At 50.1% G+C, this 16,988-nt stretch overlaps 6 protein-coding genes and 2 pseudogenes across 6 annotated transcripts; all 8 read right to left on the bottom strand.

Annotated features, from left to right (window-relative positions):
• Window positions 1-235: 235 nt before the first annotated feature.
• Window positions 236-11,016, bottom strand: LOC139370627 (histone H2AX-like). The gene is made up of 3 exons (XM_071110223.1): window positions 10,525-11,016; window positions 3,095-3,105; window positions 236-633 (listed from the first exon to the last, which is right to left on the bottom strand). Exons 1-3 carry the CDS (start codon window positions 10,905-10,907, stop codon window positions 239-241), a joined length of 789 nt encoding a protein of 262 aa, XP_070966324.1. The 5' UTR covers window positions 10,908-11,016; the 3' UTR covers window positions 236-238.
• On the bottom strand, window positions 1,242-2,429 carry LOC139370623 (histone H1). The gene has a single exon (XM_071110219.1). The coding sequence runs from the start codon at window positions 1,889-1,891 to the stop codon at window positions 1,268-1,270; it is 624 nt and encodes a 207-aa protein (XP_070966320.1). The 5' UTR covers window positions 1,892-2,429; the 3' UTR covers window positions 1,242-1,267.
• On the bottom strand, window positions 3,162-3,806 carry LOC139370624 (histone H2B-like; annotated as a pseudogene).
• Window positions 4,247-4,605, bottom strand: LOC139369678 (histone H4). The gene has a single exon (XM_071108939.1). The coding sequence runs from the start codon at window positions 4,599-4,601 to the stop codon at window positions 4,290-4,292; it is 312 nt and encodes a 103-aa protein (XP_070965040.1). The 5' UTR covers window positions 4,602-4,605; the 3' UTR covers window positions 4,247-4,289.
• On the bottom strand, window positions 9,375-10,287 carry LOC139370626 (histone H3). Its single transcript, XM_071110222.1, has one exon. The coding sequence runs from the start codon at window positions 10,134-10,136 to the stop codon at window positions 9,636-9,638; it is 501 nt and encodes a 166-aa protein (XP_070966323.1). The 5' UTR covers window positions 10,137-10,287; the 3' UTR covers window positions 9,375-9,635.
• Window positions 11,017-11,523: 507 nt separating the features above from the next.
• On the bottom strand, window positions 11,524-12,767 carry LOC139369679 (histone H1). The gene has a single exon (XM_071108940.1). It carries the CDS (start codon window positions 12,171-12,173, stop codon window positions 11,550-11,552), a length of 624 nt encoding a protein of 207 aa, XP_070965041.1. The 5' UTR covers window positions 12,174-12,767; the 3' UTR covers window positions 11,524-11,549.
• A 676-nt stretch (window positions 12,768-13,443) lies between these two features.
• LOC139369680 (histone H2B-like) lies at window positions 13,444-14,100 on the bottom strand (annotated as a pseudogene).
• A 430-nt stretch (window positions 14,101-14,530) lies between these two features.
• LOC139369681 (histone H4) lies at window positions 14,531-14,889 on the bottom strand. Its single transcript, XM_071108942.1, has one exon. It carries the CDS (start codon window positions 14,883-14,885, stop codon window positions 14,574-14,576), a length of 312 nt encoding a protein of 103 aa, XP_070965043.1. The 5' UTR covers window positions 14,886-14,889; the 3' UTR covers window positions 14,531-14,573.
• Window positions 14,890-16,988: the final 2,099 nt, after the last annotated feature.

Below are 16,988 nucleotides of genomic sequence, written 5' to 3' on the forward strand. Positions count from 1 at the left end.
GAGCAACGTTACACTTTACGCGCAATAATGCTCTCATTCTAGCCTACTAGTTGTTATCCTTCATTTAGGCCTCATGTGGGCACTTGATACGGTGCCGTGTATATGTGTGTGTATCTAACACGCCAAATAATTGGCCAGGCATAGAAAGGGACACTTTGCGCTTTTGTTGAGCTAGGTGGTTGGCTCTTAAAAGAGCCTTTGGGGGTTGAGTAGTCAAGTTGCAGCCGCACCAGCGATTTTACTTGGCTTTGACGGCCTTCTCAGTCTTCTTGGGGAGCAGCACTGCCTGGATGTTGGGCAGAACACCACCCTGAGCGATGGTCACGCCGCCAAGCAGTTTGTTCAGCTCCTCGTCGTTACGGACTGCCAGCTGCAGGTGACGGGGGATGATACGAGTCTTCTTGTTGTCACGGGCAGCGTTTCCGGCCAACTCCAGGATCTCAGCAGTCAGGTACTCGAGCACTGCGGCCAGGTACACTGGTGCGCCAGCGCCCACACGCTCGGCGTAGTTGCCTTTACGCAGCAGCCTGTGCACACGGCCCACGGGGAACTGGAGCCCGGCACGGGATGAACGTGTCTTTGCCTTCGCCCTGGCCTTGCCTCCGGTTTTGCCTCTTCCGCTCATATTGGTAGCTTCAGTATGTCACAGAAAGTCTGAATGAGCCGCTGGCCACCTCGAGAGCCTTACTTATACCTCGCCACAAAAGCCATCGATTGGCCACCGGACCGGTGTGGCCTTATCCAATTGGAGTGAGGGAGGGACAGACAGACAGGCAGTCAGCCCTAAGCCCGCCCCCCCCCACCCGCCCGCAGGCAGCAGAGTGACGAGGGCTAGGCTACTCTTGTTTCCCTCCGACTTTTGTTACTTTTTCACGTTGGCGGGAGCGCCAAAGTGACAACTCAAATCACTGAAACATGTATCAATCAATTCGAGAGTGGCTCATAATACAAATGGCTGCTGTCCAACCCACTATAGTATGTATGCTTCTTATTATCAGGTTCAATGTGACATGCCAATTCTAACACATCACAACAATGTTGACTGGTGAGGGTGCTGCACTCTTGAGTGACAAATGTAAAGCCATTTAGCCACTCCAAAATGCCACTTCAAATGTCATTCATTTAATTTATTTTGCACCACGGGTAGGTAGGTAGATAGGTGGAATGGAATGACATGCGCTTTTATGGAAAGAGGTGGGTGGCTCTTAAAAGAGCCTTTTGTGGTAACAACATGTGTCGAGTAGAAAGAACACTGTTTGTAATAGCTTTACTTCTTCTTGGGGGCTGCCTTCTTGGCCTTGGCCGCCTTGGGCTTGGCGGCTTTGGGCTTCGCTGCCTTGGTAGCCTTCTTGGGGCTCTTGGCCGCTTTCTTGGCCGCTGCGGCGGGCTTCTTCACCTTCTTTGGGCTCTTGGCGGCCTTTTTGGGTGTAGCGGGCTTCTTGGCCTTCTTGGGGGACTTCTTTGCGGCCACGGCCTTCTTGGCTGCTACCTTCTTGGGCTTCTTGGCGGCGGCGGGCTTCTTGGCGGCCACCTTCTTAGCTTTGGGGGCTGCGGCTTTCTTGGCGGGCTTCTTTGCCTCGACGGCCTTCTTGTTGAGCTTGAAGGAGCCGGAAGCACCGGTGCCCTTAGTCTGGACCAGGGTGCCCTTGGTGACGAGGCTCTTGACGGCGATCTTGACACGGGAGTTGTTCTTCTCCACGTCGTAGCCGCCTGCCGCCAGAGACTTCTTGAGCGCGGCCAGGGACACGCCGCTCCTCTCCTTGGAGGCGGACACCGCCTTGACGATGAGCTCGCCTACGCTGGGTCCCGCTTTCTTGGGCTTGGCTGCTGCCTTCTTCTTGGGTGCCTTGGCCGGCGCGGCGGCGGCGGGTGCTGGTGCGACTTCTGCCATGTCTGTCGTTCGGTCCGGTAAACACACACACTTACAACACTACGGTAGTCTGTGAGGAGGAGTACTTTGCTGTAGACGCTGCTCTGCGCTATTGAAGCTCCACACCGTGCAGGGGGCTGGCCTTAAACGCGACATGAGAACCATGTAGACTCAAGCCACCCAGCTCGGCTTCTCCGGGCTGGCCAAATGCTCTTTCACTTGTGTTTTCTGGTCGCCAATATCGGGCCAAAAGTCACCGACGGAGCCGTGTTTTTGGCCCAAAAGCGAACGGCCCAGCGAGCAGACTTGTGTCCGTTCAGAATAAAGTCATGTGGGCTGCAGAAGCCCCGTGCATTTTGCTGCGACTCGCTCAAAACCTCACCGTTCGACTGTCGGGTGGAGCGGTGCGCACTGCTTTTCCTGTGCTATTTGTCTCCTAAATGGCCTAAAAGTGCATCCGATTGCGAGCACCATTGATTGTGGAGTGAGCCGAGATGTCTGGCAAGGGAATCAAATGGTTTGGCGTCCCCTGATGTGCTCCTTGGTGTTTTAAAGGAGAGCTCTTTTGGGGACCTTAAAACACATGCACTTGTGAGGCCTGGCTGAGACTAGTTTCACGTTGTATTCGTCATGTGTCCAGGAGGCAAACGAAATAATACACTGTCCAACGACATGCTTACTTGCACTGTGTGTGTGTGTGTGTGTGATGTTTTATAAGCATGAGTTTATTAGTTGGATTTGGAGCCTGTGTGTTTTCTTGTGCTAGGTAGTCTCTCTCTCTCTCTCTGTCTGTGTGTCTCTTTCAAAAGCGTGTCAGAGAGAGAGAGAGAGAGAGAGATAGGCTTGTGGCCTTCTCGCAGTCCTTCCTCGCTTGACTCCGCAGCGTGACTCACTCGTGCCGGTCTTTGTGTCTGTGGGTCTTGGTGTCTGGCTGTGCGGCCGGCGCTATGGAGGCTGGCGCCCCATGTGCTTGTCCGCCCTGATATAGGCCTAGAGAGAGAGAGAGATTTGGAGCCTCTTCTTCTCTCTCCTCCTCCCTCTTGTACAGGTGTGTGTAAGGGATGTGAAACGGCTAGTTTCAATCGGTGACGTCACTTGCTCTGAGACTGTTGTTGATGATGTGTGCAGAGGGTCCCTGGTTCGGCCTAAAGTTATACTGTTACACAGGCTCCAGTCATCGGAGCACGAGTGGAATCCCACTCACTGTGTTATACTGCCATGCACACATTCCTACCCTGTTCATGTCAGCATCATTTATTCCCTCTCCCCCCTTTTTGACATGTCCTCCACACACACACACACACACATATATGGATTTGCTTTTTTCACTGACAGGGTGGGTGGCTCTTAAAAGAGCCTTTGGGTTACTACAGCACTCCAAATGGGCTGTTTACTTGGAGCTGGTGTACTTGGTCACGGCCTTGGTGCCCTCGGACACTGCGTGCTTGGCCAGCTCTCCGGGGAGCAGCAGGCGCACTGCGGTCTGGATCTCCCTGGAGGTGATGGTGGAACGCTTGTTGTAGTGGGCCAGGCGAGACGACTCTCCGGCGATACGCTCGAAGATGTCGTTCACGAACGAGTTCATGATTCCCATGGCCTTGGAGGAGATGCCGGTATCGGGGTGGACCTGCTTCAGGACTTTGTACACGTAAATGGCGTAGCTCTCCTTCCTCGACTTTCGGCGTTTCTTGCCGCCTTTCCCTGCGGTCTTGGTGACGGCTTTCTTGGAGCCCTTCTTGGGCGCGGACTTTGCTGGCTCGGGCATGATGCTGATGTCTCGCTGCTTCTCACAAACGAATGAGGGGGTGGAGAGCCCTTTCCCTCTTATGAAGACGAAGCTAAGCTAATTCGCCGGCCGTGGACACACCCCTGCTTTCTCATAGGCGCCCCTGCCATTTGCCCAGTGGAGCTGAGCGCGCATAAGAGCCTTCCACTCAGAGGCTTGCTTCCCTAACAAAGACCATAGCCTATGCTCTGTCACTGGTGGGGAATGGTGTGTTTCCAAAAAAGTCCTACAATGGCCAGAAATAAGGCCCCCCTTTTTGGTACTTGGTGGGGATTTCCCAGCCGTGGTGCCTCGTAATACGACTGTACGCAAAGCCTGCACTGAACATAGCCCTGTCACGAATACTCCCTCCCTGTCCACTCAAGAGTGGCTCATGGTTTAATACGACTGTACGCAAAGCCTGCACTGAACATAGCGTCCTGTCCACTCAGAGTGGCTCGTGGTTTAATACGACTGTACGCAAAGCCTGCACTGAACATAGCCTCCTGTCACGAATACTCCCTCCCTGTCCACTCAAGAGTGGCTCATGGTTTCCTACGATAATGGATTTGACCCTTTTGAAGCGGATGTGGGTGGCTCTTAAAAGAGCCTTTGGGTTCAAGTCGGGATGTTGACGTTCCGAGAAGAGTGCGTTTAACCGCCGAAACCGTACAGGGTGCGTCCCTGGCGTTTCAGAGCGTAGACCACGTCCATGGCCGTAACGGTCTTCCTCTTGGCGTGCTCGGTGTAGGTGACGGCGTCACGGATCACGTTCTCAAGGAACACCTTCAGGACACCGCGGGTCTCCTCGTAGATCAGCCCGGAGATACGCTTCACGCCGCCACGGCGAGCCAGACGGCGAATGGCGGGCTTGGTGATTCCCTGGATGTTATCGCGGAGAACCTTACGGTGACGCTTGGCGCCTCCTTTTCCGAGTCCCTTGCCGCCTTTACCTCTTCCAGACATCGTGTGTTCGCTAGCTGAGTTCGAGTGAATTAATGACGTAATTTTTGGTGCTCGGTGCTCTTATTATCTGCGTTTGGTGGACCTGATTGAAGCCAGTGGCACAGAAAGCGCGCGCTTTTGCCTGGCCTCTGCTGCAAAGGGGAGGGCGTTCGTTCTAGGGAACTATGGAGGAAGAAATCAAAGCTACTTGCATGCGCGGGAAACACACTCAAATACTGAGCTATGTTGAACACAAGGCCCAACTGTGATGTCCCACTCTTCACATTGATTGGTGTTGTTTTTCTTGTTGTTGTTGTTGTTGTTGCGCCTGATTCAACTCTTTCAATCAGCTGTGCCTCTCCAGGGCTACAACAAAAATGCCTACTCTACCCCTGCCTGGAGTTGGGAAACACTGAACTAGTAGGATTCAACCCACTGCAGTTGCCAGTCACACCTAATAGAGATAGGCGTTAAAACCTCAAATAGTGTCACAAGTACAAAGGAGAAACGAAGTGGCACAAACGGGAAACAAATACACAAGGAATGCCACAAATCCTAAGGGGTCCGTAATGTCACCTCAGCAGTCATGTAGCTCTTGAAGGCCATGTAATAACGTCATTCTTCTTTTTCTTCCCTAGACATGATCCAGGTGGCCATGGGACGGGTGGTGATACCTCTGCAAGCTGAAATGCAGTAAAACATTCCTCAGACACCCACCCAACACACACACAATAAAGGGATCATTTTCCTATGCGTACAGAGGTGATAGGGATGTGCAAATATTGTATGGTACTTTTTTCAAAAAACAATAACATAGCCTTATATTATGGAAATAGTGGTATGAGGTGGATCCTTTATAGGCCAGAGAGCCTCAGATGTTGCATTGAATGATCTCAACAGGTCATTTAAAAGGGGACAAATGAGGCCCAAGGGCACATACTGGCGATTGACCAATCGGTGCAGTTGATTCACATCTCAGATGTGACTAGGTATCATCTTACAACTTATTGTTGCCATAATTGTCTCTTACATGTACTTAGTGGCTGCCGGCCCTCGGTTTAGTACATCGAGCAACAGAGGTTGCCTTTTAGGAGAACGACTGACAAGCGTTCAACTAGCTGGGATGCAGCTAGTGTCATCAAAGCACTTTGTCATAGCAAGTTAGAAGAAATAGGTCAAGGTTACGAAAAGGCTTAGGCTTACCCCAAATGCCACGTCCGTTCGTAGCTGTACTCCGTGTAGGCACAACAAGTCATCACACAGAGAGCACACTTGAAGCACAACTGCACTGCCTGGAAGGCCGCAACGGACTGAATTGGAATCCCTCAAACAGCACGCTAACTACATTCCGCTTTATGATGTCACAGTCAGCCCCTCGGAACACTGGTCCTCAACAATCTCAAACACCTTGGATACCCAAGCCAAACATTCTCGAATCACTCACATTCACAAATCAACCAGGGAGAAGAAGGCTGCCAGGAATTGAATGCTGAAAAGCTAACCTCCTTCACAGAGCAACATCATAGGACTGGGAGTTTGTGTTCAACAGCTTGCGTTCCCCTATTATCAAGGGCTTAGTTCCTCTATAGGCTACAGTGCAGATACTTCACATGCAGAGTACAACAACAAATAACAGAGGGCCTGTTACCACACCCTATAGGCTAGGAGTTGAACTTGGACCACAATGACATTGGTAGTAATTAGCCTGCAGCATAAATGACAGCTCCCTAACGGGGACATAAAGTGGAAATGGAAGTGCGACACATAGAGGGAAAGTCCTAATCTTAATCAAATAGACACATTTTTTTTATTTTTTTTATTTCACCTTTATTTAACCAGGTAGGCAAGTTGAGAACAAGTTCTCATTTACAATTGCGACCTGGCCAAGATAAAGCAAAGCACTTCGACACATACAACGACACAGACTTACACATGGAGTAAAACAAACATACAGTCAATAATACAGTATAAACAAGTATACGATGTGAGCAAATGAGGTGAGATAAGGGAGGTAAAGGCAAAAAAAGGCCATGGTGGCAAAGTAAATACAATATAGCAAGTAAAACACCGGAATGGTACATTTGCAATGGAAGAAATGTGCAAAGTAGAAATAAAAATAATGGGGTGCAAAGGAGCAAAATAAATAAATTCATTAAATACAGTAGGGAAAGAGGTAGTTGTTTGGCCTAAATTATAGGTGGGCTATGTACAGGTGCAGTAATCTGTGAGCTGCTCTGACAGTTGGTGCTTAAAGCTAGTGAGGGAGATAAGTGTTTCCAGTTTCAGAGATTTTTGTAGTTCGTTCCAGTCATTGGCAGCAGAGAACTGGAAGGAGAGGCGGCCAAAGAAAGAATTGGTTTTGGGGGTGACTAGAGAGATATACATACACCTGTTTAGCAGATGTCGGGAAATGCTTGTGTTACTAGCTCCAACAGCACAGTCAAGTCTAACAAGTAATATCTAACCATGTTCCAACATTCCACACAATACACCCAAATGCAATTGGAATACATCAATATATGGACGAGCAATGTCAGACCGTCCGTAGACTAACATACCTTACAATACAATACTTTATATATCCACATGACATGAGCTATGCAAACCACCTCCACGTTAGGAATGTGCCCAGTGATATCTAACAAAAACACACACCTCCGTGGAACCCACATGGCAAGACAGGAAGGAAGACATGCAGGAGTGCTCATGAAGAAGACCGGAATCATCTCCAATCAAGTGAACAATGTCAAAGGAATAGGGCAAGTCATATAGATAGGGAGGCATTTCACCGCCACCCGCTGGACCACAAGTCATTTTGCCAACACTGGCTCATCATTCAAAGCCACATAGGGAGGGATCTTAACACCACCTGCTGGATCAGAAGTGCCACTCACAATGGCCACACAGACCATTTCTCCCTCAACCTGATGCAATTGTCACAACAAGTATGTGCTCAAAATCAAACATTAACTACAACAGATCATCAAATAGGCAAACACATGCTCATGTAGAGTACCTCAAATTATACAGTTACTTTGTCACCAAACCTAATCTGTCATTCATCTACAAATACATGCTCTTCTAAAGCCACAATGCAATGTTCACATGGTACATTTCATTTCTTACAATCTATGTCACTATTACTTCATTTGACTGCTCTTAAATCATATTCACTTAACCCTTTTCTTCACCTGCTGATTTTCTGCTGCTTTTGTCTCTTGCAGATTTGGACGTCATGTGAATCTATGTTTCTCAAGTATCAAAAGAGAGAAAATGAAAAACGGAATGCTACTTTTCTCTCTAGCCTAGTGCACTCTTTATCTGTGAGCTCCCGTACTGGTGTAGGTAGCTCCAAAAAAAGGTACAGATGCCATAGAACTTGATCTCGACGACCACATTTTACACCAATGCACCCCGACAATCGGTTGGTGGTCGGGAATCAAGTGGATGATTCTGGGACCAATTACAGGGTGTACTGAACTGTGCCTATAGCATGTCAAAAATCCCTCCAACGGGAAATAGGCCTTGGCAAATGGCCAGGGGCGCTGTCCTTTTCAGCACCACGGAGCTCCGCTATTACCTGTCTCATGAGTGAAGATGCAACAGCAGACAATTCCTGCTCTTTTGTCCTGCAATGACACACTTTAGCCGTGTCATTGCTGCATTTAACTGGCAGCCTGTATTTAGGGCCTTTACTTTGTCGTATCATTTGGTCAAGGGGTTTCGATTCCTCAGCAAATCTTCTTTGAAAAATGAACTAAATCCCACATCAGAAGTCGACTTCAAATCACGCCAAAGACACACGACTCTACTCAACCGGAGTCAATAGTATCAAATATTCTGCACTGTGAAGGTGTCATGTGCTGAGCCATTTAGTTCCTATGAAGCCTATTTACGAAGCCAATGCAGCAATCACCACGTACCTGCCTGCATTGGTGATTGCTATTCTGTAATTGGTCAACTACTAATAGGGCAATCATCCCGGCAGCTTCGTAACAGCTGTTTTGCAAGCCCTTGACGATTACATCTATTGATTCCTGCTGTCCTGATACCTTTTCTCTTAAGGGATCTCGGATCTAGTCTAAAGGACTATCAATGGGTATGGCATTGGAATATTCAATCGCACACTGAATTCATCCCACTAAATACATTCCTTTCATTTCTCCATTTATTCCACCATATCGAAACAACTTACCTATGCACGCACACAAACAAGCACAGAAGGGCGACTTAATAATATCACGTCTAATTTGGTGGCCTACAACATTTCCTGTACCTTCGTTCACTTGCGCCAGACAGAGATATATCATTTTACTTTCAATAGCTTAGTCAGTCGCATGAATTATGGGGTGCACACAGCTAACGTTGTAATGATCGGATCAAAACATGGATTTTTGGGGCCATCGAGGAATGTCACATGGGCCAGAAATCATTGAATGGCCATTTTCACAAAGGAATAGACAGACTCTAGCATGTTACATTCCAAGAGCAATTGGAATCGAAAAAACACAACGTGCCCCACTTGGGGACCCGAGGACCGAGTTTGGGAAACGCTGGCCTGAAGATCAAATACCAATAGGGAGCCACTATTACGTGCTCACACGCTGACAGTACCCGCGTTTAACCACTAGATGGCCTCCGTGCTCCATGGTAAACTTTTCCCCTCTCATCAGCGGCACTGCAACATGGGACTTTCAAAGTCAGTTGTTCTTAGCTACATAGTGACCATTTTTGACACTTTTTGCCCTATATCATTACTATCACTCATTACTGCTAGTGTATTTTTTCCCCTCTTCTACTCTAGGCATACATCTAATCACATATAGAGAGCGTTATTGAAACGACTCAAGTCAGTTAAGAACCAACTCTTATTTACAATCACGGCCGGTGGTGATACAGCCTGGAATCGAACCACGGTCTGTAGTGACTCGAGAACAGGGAACATACACGGCGGGAAAGGGGCGTGTACAAATGGAACAATTGTGCCTTTTTGACTGAAATATGGAGGTGGCTCTTAAAAGAGCCTTTGGGGGATTTTGGAGATCAGGTCATCGTTTATGCGCGCTCTCCGCGAATACGACGGGCCAGCTGGATGTCCTTGGGCATGATGGTCACCCTCTTGGCGTGGATGGCGCACAGGTTGGTGTCCTCGAACAGGCCGACCAGGTAAGCCTCGCTTGCCTCCTGCAGGGCCATCACTGCGGAACTCTGGAAGCGCAGGTCGGTCTTAAAGTCCTGGGCAATTTCTCGCACCAGGCGCTGGAAAGGCAGTTTGCGGATCAGCAGCTCAGTGGACTTCTGGTAACGACGGATCTCTCTAAGAGCCACGGTGCCGGGCCTGTAACGGTGAGGCTTCTTCACGCCGCCGGTGGCCGGGGCGCTCTTGCGCGCAGCCTTGGTGGCGAGCTGCTTCCTGGGTGCTTTGCCACCGGTGGATTTGCGAGCGGTTTGCTTGGTTCTGGCCATGGCGCTAGCTAGCTTCCTTCTTTCACAGTCGGAGTATAGCCTCAAAATGCCTATGTGAAGTTTATAAAGCCGGCAGCGGCGTCTGCTCATTGGTCACCATCTCCGCACCGCCCTGATTGGCCCGTTGCGGAGGCCTCCTCCGCCGCCCATTGGAGGGGAGGCTCGGCCTCTCCGTGCCGCCCCAAAATGCAACCCCCACCCTCGCCGAGGCGCGCTTGGGTCTTTTGTTAGGGCCGCGAGCAACGTTACACTTTACGCGCAATAATGCTCTCATTCTAGCCTACTAGTTGTTATCCTTCATTTAGGCCTCATGTGGGCACTTGATACGGTGCCGTGTATATGTGTGTGTATCTAACACGCCAAATAATTGGCCAGGCATAGAAAGGGACACTTTGCGCTTTTGTTGAGCTAGGTGGTTGGCTCTTAAAAGAGCCTTTGGGGTTGAGTAGTCAAGTTGCAGCCGCACCAGCGATTTTACTTGGCTTTGACGGCCTTCTCAGTCTTCTTGGGGAGCAGCACTGCCTGGATGTTGGGCAGAACACCACCCTGAGCGATGGTCACGCCGCCAAGCAGTTTGTTCAGCTCCTCGTCGTTACGGACTGCCAGCTGCAGGTGACGGGGGATGATACGAGTCTTCTTGTTGTCACGGGCAGCGTTTCCGGCCAACTCCAGGATCTCAGCAGTCAGGTACTCGAGCACTGCGGCCAGGTACACTGGTGCGCCAGCGCCCACACGCTCGGCGTAGTTGCCTTTACGCAGCAGCCTGTGCACACGGCCCACGGGGAACTGGAGCCCGGCACGGGATGAACGTGTCTTTGCCTTCGCCCTGGCCTTGCCTCCGGTTTTGCCTCTTCCGCTCATATTGGTAGCTTCAGTATGTCACAGAAAGTCTGAATGAGCCGCTGGCCACCTCGAGAGCCTTACTTATACCTCGCCACAAAAGCCATCGATTGGCCACCGGACCGGTGTGGCCTTATCCAATTGGAGTGAGGGAGGGACAGACAGACAGGCAGTCAGCCCTAAGCCCGCCCCCCCCCACCCGCCCGCAGGCAGCAGAGTGACGAGGGCTAGGCTACTCTTGTTTCCCTCCGACTTTTGTTACTTTTTCACGTTGGCGGGAGCGCCAAAGTGACAACTCAAATCACTGAAACATGTATCAATCAATTCGAGAGTGGCTCATAATACAAATGGCTGCTGTCCAACCCACTATAGTATGTATGCTTCTTATTATCAGGTTCAATGTGACATGCCAATTCTAACACATCACAACAATGTTGACTGGTGAGGGTGCTGCACTCTTGAGTGACAAATGTAAAGCCATTTAGCCACTCCAAAATGCCACTTCAAATGTCATTCATTTAATTTATTTTGCACCACGGGTAGGTAGGTAGATAGGTGGAATGGAATGACATGCGCTTTTATGGAAAGAGGTGGGTGGCTCTTAAAAGAGCCTTTTGTGGTAACAACATGTGTCGAGTAGAAAGAACACTGTTTGTAATAGCTTTACTTCTTCTTGGGGGCTGCCTTCTTGGCCTTGGCCGCCTTGGGCTTGGCGGCTTTGGGCTTCGCTGCCTTGGTAGCCTTCTTGGGGCTCTTGGCCGCTTTCTTGGCCGCTGCGGCGGGCTTCTTCACCTTCTTTGGGCTCTTGGCGGCCTTTTTGGGTGTAGCGGGCTTCTTGGCCTTCTTGGGGGACTTCTTTGCGGCCACGGCCTTCTTGGCTGCTACCTTCTTGGGCTTCTTGGCGGCGGCGGGCTTCTTGGCGGCCACCTTCTTAGCTTTGGGGGCTGCGGCTTTCTTGGCGGGCTTCTTTGCCTCGACGGCCTTCTTGTTGAGCTTGAAGGAGCCGGAAGCACCGGTGCCCTTAGTCTGGACCAGGGTGCCCTTGGTGACGAGGCTCTTGACGGCGATCTTGACACGGGAGTTGTTCTTCTCCACGTCGTAGCCGCCTGCCGCCAGAGACTTCTTGAGCGCGGCCAGGGACACGCCGCTCCTCTCCTTGGAGGCGGACACCGCCTTGACGATGAGCTCGCCTACGCTGGGTCCCGCTTTCTTGGGCTTGGCTGCTGCCTTCTTCTTGGGTGCCTTGGCCGGCGCGGCGGCGGCGGGTGCTGGTGCGACTTCTGCCATGTCTGTCGTTCGGTCCGGTAAACACACACACTTACAACACTACGGTAGTCTGTGAGGAGGAGTACTTTGCTGTAGACGCTGCTCTGCGCTATTGAAGCTCCACACCGTGCAGGGGGCTGGCCTTAAACGCGACATGAGAACCATGTAGACTCAAGCCACCCAGCTCGGCTTCTCCGGGCTGGCCAAATGCTCTTTCACTTGTGTTTTCTGGTCGCCAATATCGGGCCAAAAGTCACCGACGGAGCCGTGTTTTTGGCCCAAAAGCGAACGGCCCAGCGAGCAGACTTGTGTCCGTTCAGAATAAAGTCATGTGGGCTGCAGAAGCCCCGTGCATTTTGCTGCGACTCGCTCAAAACCTCACCGTTCGACTGTCGGGTGGAGCGGTGCGCACTGCTTTTCCTGTGCTATTTGTCTCCTAAATGGCCTAAAAGTGCATCCGATTGCGAGCACCATTGATTGTGGAGTGAGCCGAGATGTCTGGCAAGGGAATCAAATGGTTTGGCGTCCCCTGATGTGCTCCTTGGTGTTTTAAAGGAGAGCTCTTTTGGGGACCTTAAAACACATGCACTTGTGAGGCCTGGCTGAGACTAGTTTCACGTTGTATTCGTCATGTGTCCAGGAGGCAAACGAAATAATACACTGTCCAACGACATGCTTACTTGCACTGTGTGTGTGTGTGTGTGTGATGTTTTATAAGCATGAGTTTATTAGTTGGATTTGGAGCCTGTGTGTTTTCTTGTGCTAGGTAGTCTCTCTCTCTCTCTCTGTCTGTGTGTCTCTTTCAAAAGCGTGTCAGAGAGAGAGAGAGAGAGAGAGATAGGCTTGTGGCCTTCTCGCAGTCCTTCCTCGCTTGACTCCGCAGCGTGACTCACTCGTGCCGGTCTTTGTGTCTGTGGGTCTTGGTGTCTGGCTGTGCGGCCGGCGCTATGGAGGCTGGCGCCCCATGTGCTTGTCCGCCCTGATATAGGCCTAGAGAGAGAGAGAGATTTGGAGCCTCTTCTTCTCTCTCCTCCTCCCTCTTGTACAGGTGTGTGTAAGGGATGTGAAACGGCTAGTTTCAATCGGTGACGTCACTTGCTCTGAGACTGTTGTTGATGATGTGTGCAGAGGGTCCCTGGTTCGGCCTAAAGTTATACTGTTACACAGGCTCCAGTCATCGGAGCACGAGTGGAATCCCACTCACTGTGTTATACTGCCATGCACACATTCCTACCCTGTTCATGTCAGCATCATTTATTCCCTCTCCCCCCTTTTTGACATGTCCTCCACACACACACACACACACATATATGGATTTGCTTTTTTCACTGACAGGGTGGGTGGCTCTTAAAAGAGCCTTTGGGTTACTACAGCACTCCAAATGGGCTGTTTACTTGGAGCTGGTGTACTTGGTCACGGCCTTGGTGCCCTCGGACACTGCGTGCTTGGCCAGCTCTCCGGGGAGCAGCAGGCGCACTGCGGTCTGGATCTCCCTGGAGGTGATGGTGGAACGCTTGTTGTAGTGGGCCAGGCGAGACGACTCTCCGGCGATACGCTCGAAGATGTCGTTCACGAACGAGTTCATGATTCCCATGGCCTTGGAGGAGATGCCGGTATCGGGGTGGACCTGCTTCAGGACTTTGTACACGTAAATGGCGTAGCTCTCCTTCCTCGACTTTCGGCGTTTCTTGCCGCCTTTCCCTGCGGTCTTGGTGACGGCTTTCTTGGAGCCCTTCTTGGGCGCGGACTTTGCTGGCTCGGGCATGATGCTGATGTCTCGCTGCTTCTCACAAACGAATGAGGGGGTGGAGAGCCCTTTCCCTCTTATGAAGACGAAGCTAAGCTAATTCGCCGGCCGTGGACACACCCCTGCTTTCTCATAGGCGCCCCTGCCATTTGCCCAGTGGAGCTGAGCGCGCATAAGAGCCTTCCACTCAGAGGCTTGCTTCCCTAACAAAGACCATAGCCTATGCTCTGTCACTGGTGGGGAATGGTGTGTTTCCAAAAAAGTCCTACAATGGCCAGAAATAAGGCCCCCCTTTTTGGTACTTGGTGGGGATTTCCCAGCCGTGGTGCCTCGTAATACGACTGTACGCAAAGCCTGCACTGAACATAGCGTCCTGTCACGAATACTCCCTCCCTGTCCACTCAAGAGTGGCTCATGGTTTAATACGACTGTACGCAAAGCCTGCACTGAACATAGCGTCCTGTCCACTCAGAGTGGCTCGTGGTTTAATACGACTGTACGCAAAGCCTGCACTGAACATAGCCTCCTGTCACGAATACTCCCTCCCTGTCCACTCAAGAGTGGCTCATGGTTTCCTACGATAATGGATTTGACCCTTTTGAAGCGGATGTGGGTGGCTCTTAAAAGAGCCTTTGGGTTCAAGTCGGGATGTTGACGTTCCGAGAAGAGTGCGTTTAACCGCCGAAACCGTACAGGGTGCGTCCCTGGCGTTTCAGAGCGTAGACCACGTCCATGGCCGTAACGGTCTTCCTCTTGGCGTGCTCGGTGTAGGTGACGGCGTCACGGATCACGTTCTCAAGGAACACCTTCAGGACACCGCGGGTCTCCTCGTAGATCAGCCCGGAGATACGCTTCACGCCGCCACGGCGAGCCAGACGGCGAATGGCGGGCTTGGTGATTCCCTGGATGTTATCGCGGAGAACCTTACGGTGACGCTTGGCGCCTCCTTTTCCGAGTCCCTTGCCGCCTTTACCTCTTCCAGACATCGTGTGTTCGCTAGCTGAGTTCGAGTGAATTAATGACGTAATTTTTGGTGCTCGGTGCTCTTATTATCTGCGTTTGGTGGACCTGATTGAAGCCAGTGGCACAGAAAGCGCGCGCTTTTGCCTGGCCTCTGCTGCAAAGGGGAGGGCGTTCGTTCTAGGGAACTATGGAGGAAGAAATCAAAGCTACTTGCATGCGCGGGAAACACACTCAAATACTGAGCTATGTTGAACACAAGGCCCAACTGTGATGTCCCACTCTTCACATTGATTGGTGTTGTTTTTCTTGTTGTTGTTGTTGTTGTTGCGCCTGATTCAACTCTTTCAATCAGCTGTGCCTCTCCAGGGCTACAACAAAAATGCCTACTCTACCCCTGCCTGGAGTTGGGAAACACTGAACTAGTAGGATTCAACCCACTGCAGTTGCCAGTCACACCTAATAGAGATAGGCGTTAAAACCTCAAATAGTGTCACAAGTACAAAGGAGAAACGAAGTGGCACAAACGGGAAACAAATACACAAGGAATGCCACAAATCCTAAGGGGTCCGTAATGTCACCTCAGCAGTCATGTAGCTCTTGAAGGCCATGTAATAACGTCATTCTTCTTTTTCTTCCCTAGACATGATCCAGGTGGCCATGGGACGGGTGGTGATACCTCTGCAAGCTGAAATGCAGTAAAACATTCCTCAGACACCCACCCAACACACACACAATAAAGGGATCATTTTCCTATGCGTACAGAGGTGATAGGGATGTGCAAATATTGTATGGTACTTTTTTCAAAAAACAATAACATAGCCTTATATTATGGAAATAGTGGTATGAGGTGGATCCTTTATAGGCCAGAGAGCCTCAGATGTTGCATTGAATGATCTCAACAGGTCATTTAAAAGGGGACAAATGAGGCCCAAGGGCACATACTGGCGATTGACCAATCGGTGCAGTTGATTCACATCTCAGATGTGACTAGGTATCATCTTACAACTTATTGTTGCCATAATTGTCTCTTACATGTACTTAGTGGCTGCCGGCCCTCGGTTTAGTACATCGAGCAACAGAGGTTGCCTTTTAGGAGAACGACTGACAAGCGTTCAACTAGCTGGGATGCAGCTAGTGTCATCAAAGCACTTTGTCATAGCAAGTTAGAAGAAATAGGTCAAGGTTACGAAAAGGCTTAGGCTTACCCCAAATGCCACGTCCGTTCGTAGCTGTACTCCGTGTAGGCACAACAAGTCATCACACAGAGAGCACACTTGAAGCACAACTGCACTGCCTGGAAGGCCGCAACGGACTGAATTGGAATCCCTCAAACAGCACGCTAACTACATTCCGCTTTATGATGTCACAGTCAGCCCCTCGGAACACTGGTCCTCAACAATCTCAAACACCTTGGATACCCAAGCCAAACATTCTCGAATCACTCACATTCACAAATCAACCAGGGAGAAGAAGGCTGCCAGGAATTGAATGCTGAAAAGCTAACCTCCTTCACAGAGCAACATCATAGGACTGGGAGTTTGTGTTCAACAGCTTGCGTTCCCCTATTATCAAGGGCTTAGTTCCTCTATAGGCTACAGTGCAGATACTTCACATGCAGAGTACAACAACAAATAACAGAGGGCCTGTTACCACACCCTATAGGCTAGGAGTTGAACTTGGACCACAATGACATTGGTAGTAATTAGCCTGCAGCATAAATGACAGCTCCCTAACGGGGACATAAAGTGGAAATGGAAGTGCGACACATAGAGGGAAAGTCCTAATCTTAATCAAATAGACACATTTTTTTTATTTTTTTTATTTCACCTTTATTTAACCAGGTAGGCAAGTTGAGAACAAGTTCTCATTTACAATTGCGACCTGGCCAAGATAAAGCAAAGCACTTCGACACATACAACGACACAGACTTACACATGGAGTAAAACAAACATACAGTCAATAATACAGTATAAACAAGTATACGATGTGAGCAAATGAGGTGAGATAAGGGAGGTAAAGGCAAAAAAAGGCCATGGTGGCAAAGTAAATACAATATAGCAAGTAAAACACCGGAATGGTACATTTGCAATGGAAGAAATGTGCAAAGTAGAAATAAAAATAATGGG

Source organism: Oncorhynchus clarkii, chromosome 17 (assembly GCF_045791955.1).
Source record: "Oncorhynchus clarkii lewisi isolate Uvic-CL-2024 chromosome 17, UVic_Ocla_1.0, whole genome shotgun sequence".
NCBI classification, from domain to species: Eukaryota; Metazoa; Chordata; class Actinopteri; order Salmoniformes; family Salmonidae; genus Oncorhynchus; species Oncorhynchus clarkii.

What these genes read in the sequence shown, in the direction of transcription:
- LOC139370627 (XM_071110223.1), bottom strand. Translation starts at nt 10,907, where the DNA reads ATGAGCGGAAGAGGCAAAACCGGAGGCAAGGCCAGGGCGAAGGCAAAG.
- LOC139369678 (XM_071108939.1), bottom strand. Translation starts at nt 4,601, where the DNA reads ATGTCTGGAAGAGGTAAAGGCGGCAAGGGACTCGGAAAAGGAGGCGCC.
- LOC139370623 (XM_071110219.1), bottom strand. Translation starts at nt 1,891, where the DNA reads ATGGCAGAAGTCGCACCAGCACCCGCCGCCGCCGCGCCGGCCAAGGCA.
- LOC139369681 (XM_071108942.1), bottom strand. Translation starts at nt 14,885, where the DNA reads ATGTCTGGAAGAGGTAAAGGCGGCAAGGGACTCGGAAAAGGAGGCGCC.
- LOC139370626 (XM_071110222.1), bottom strand. Translation starts at nt 10,136, where the DNA reads ATGAGCAGACGCCGCTGCCGGCTTTATAAACTTCACATAGGCATTTTG.
- LOC139369679 (XM_071108940.1), bottom strand. Translation starts at nt 12,173, where the DNA reads ATGGCAGAAGTCGCACCAGCACCCGCCGCCGCCGCGCCGGCCAAGGCA.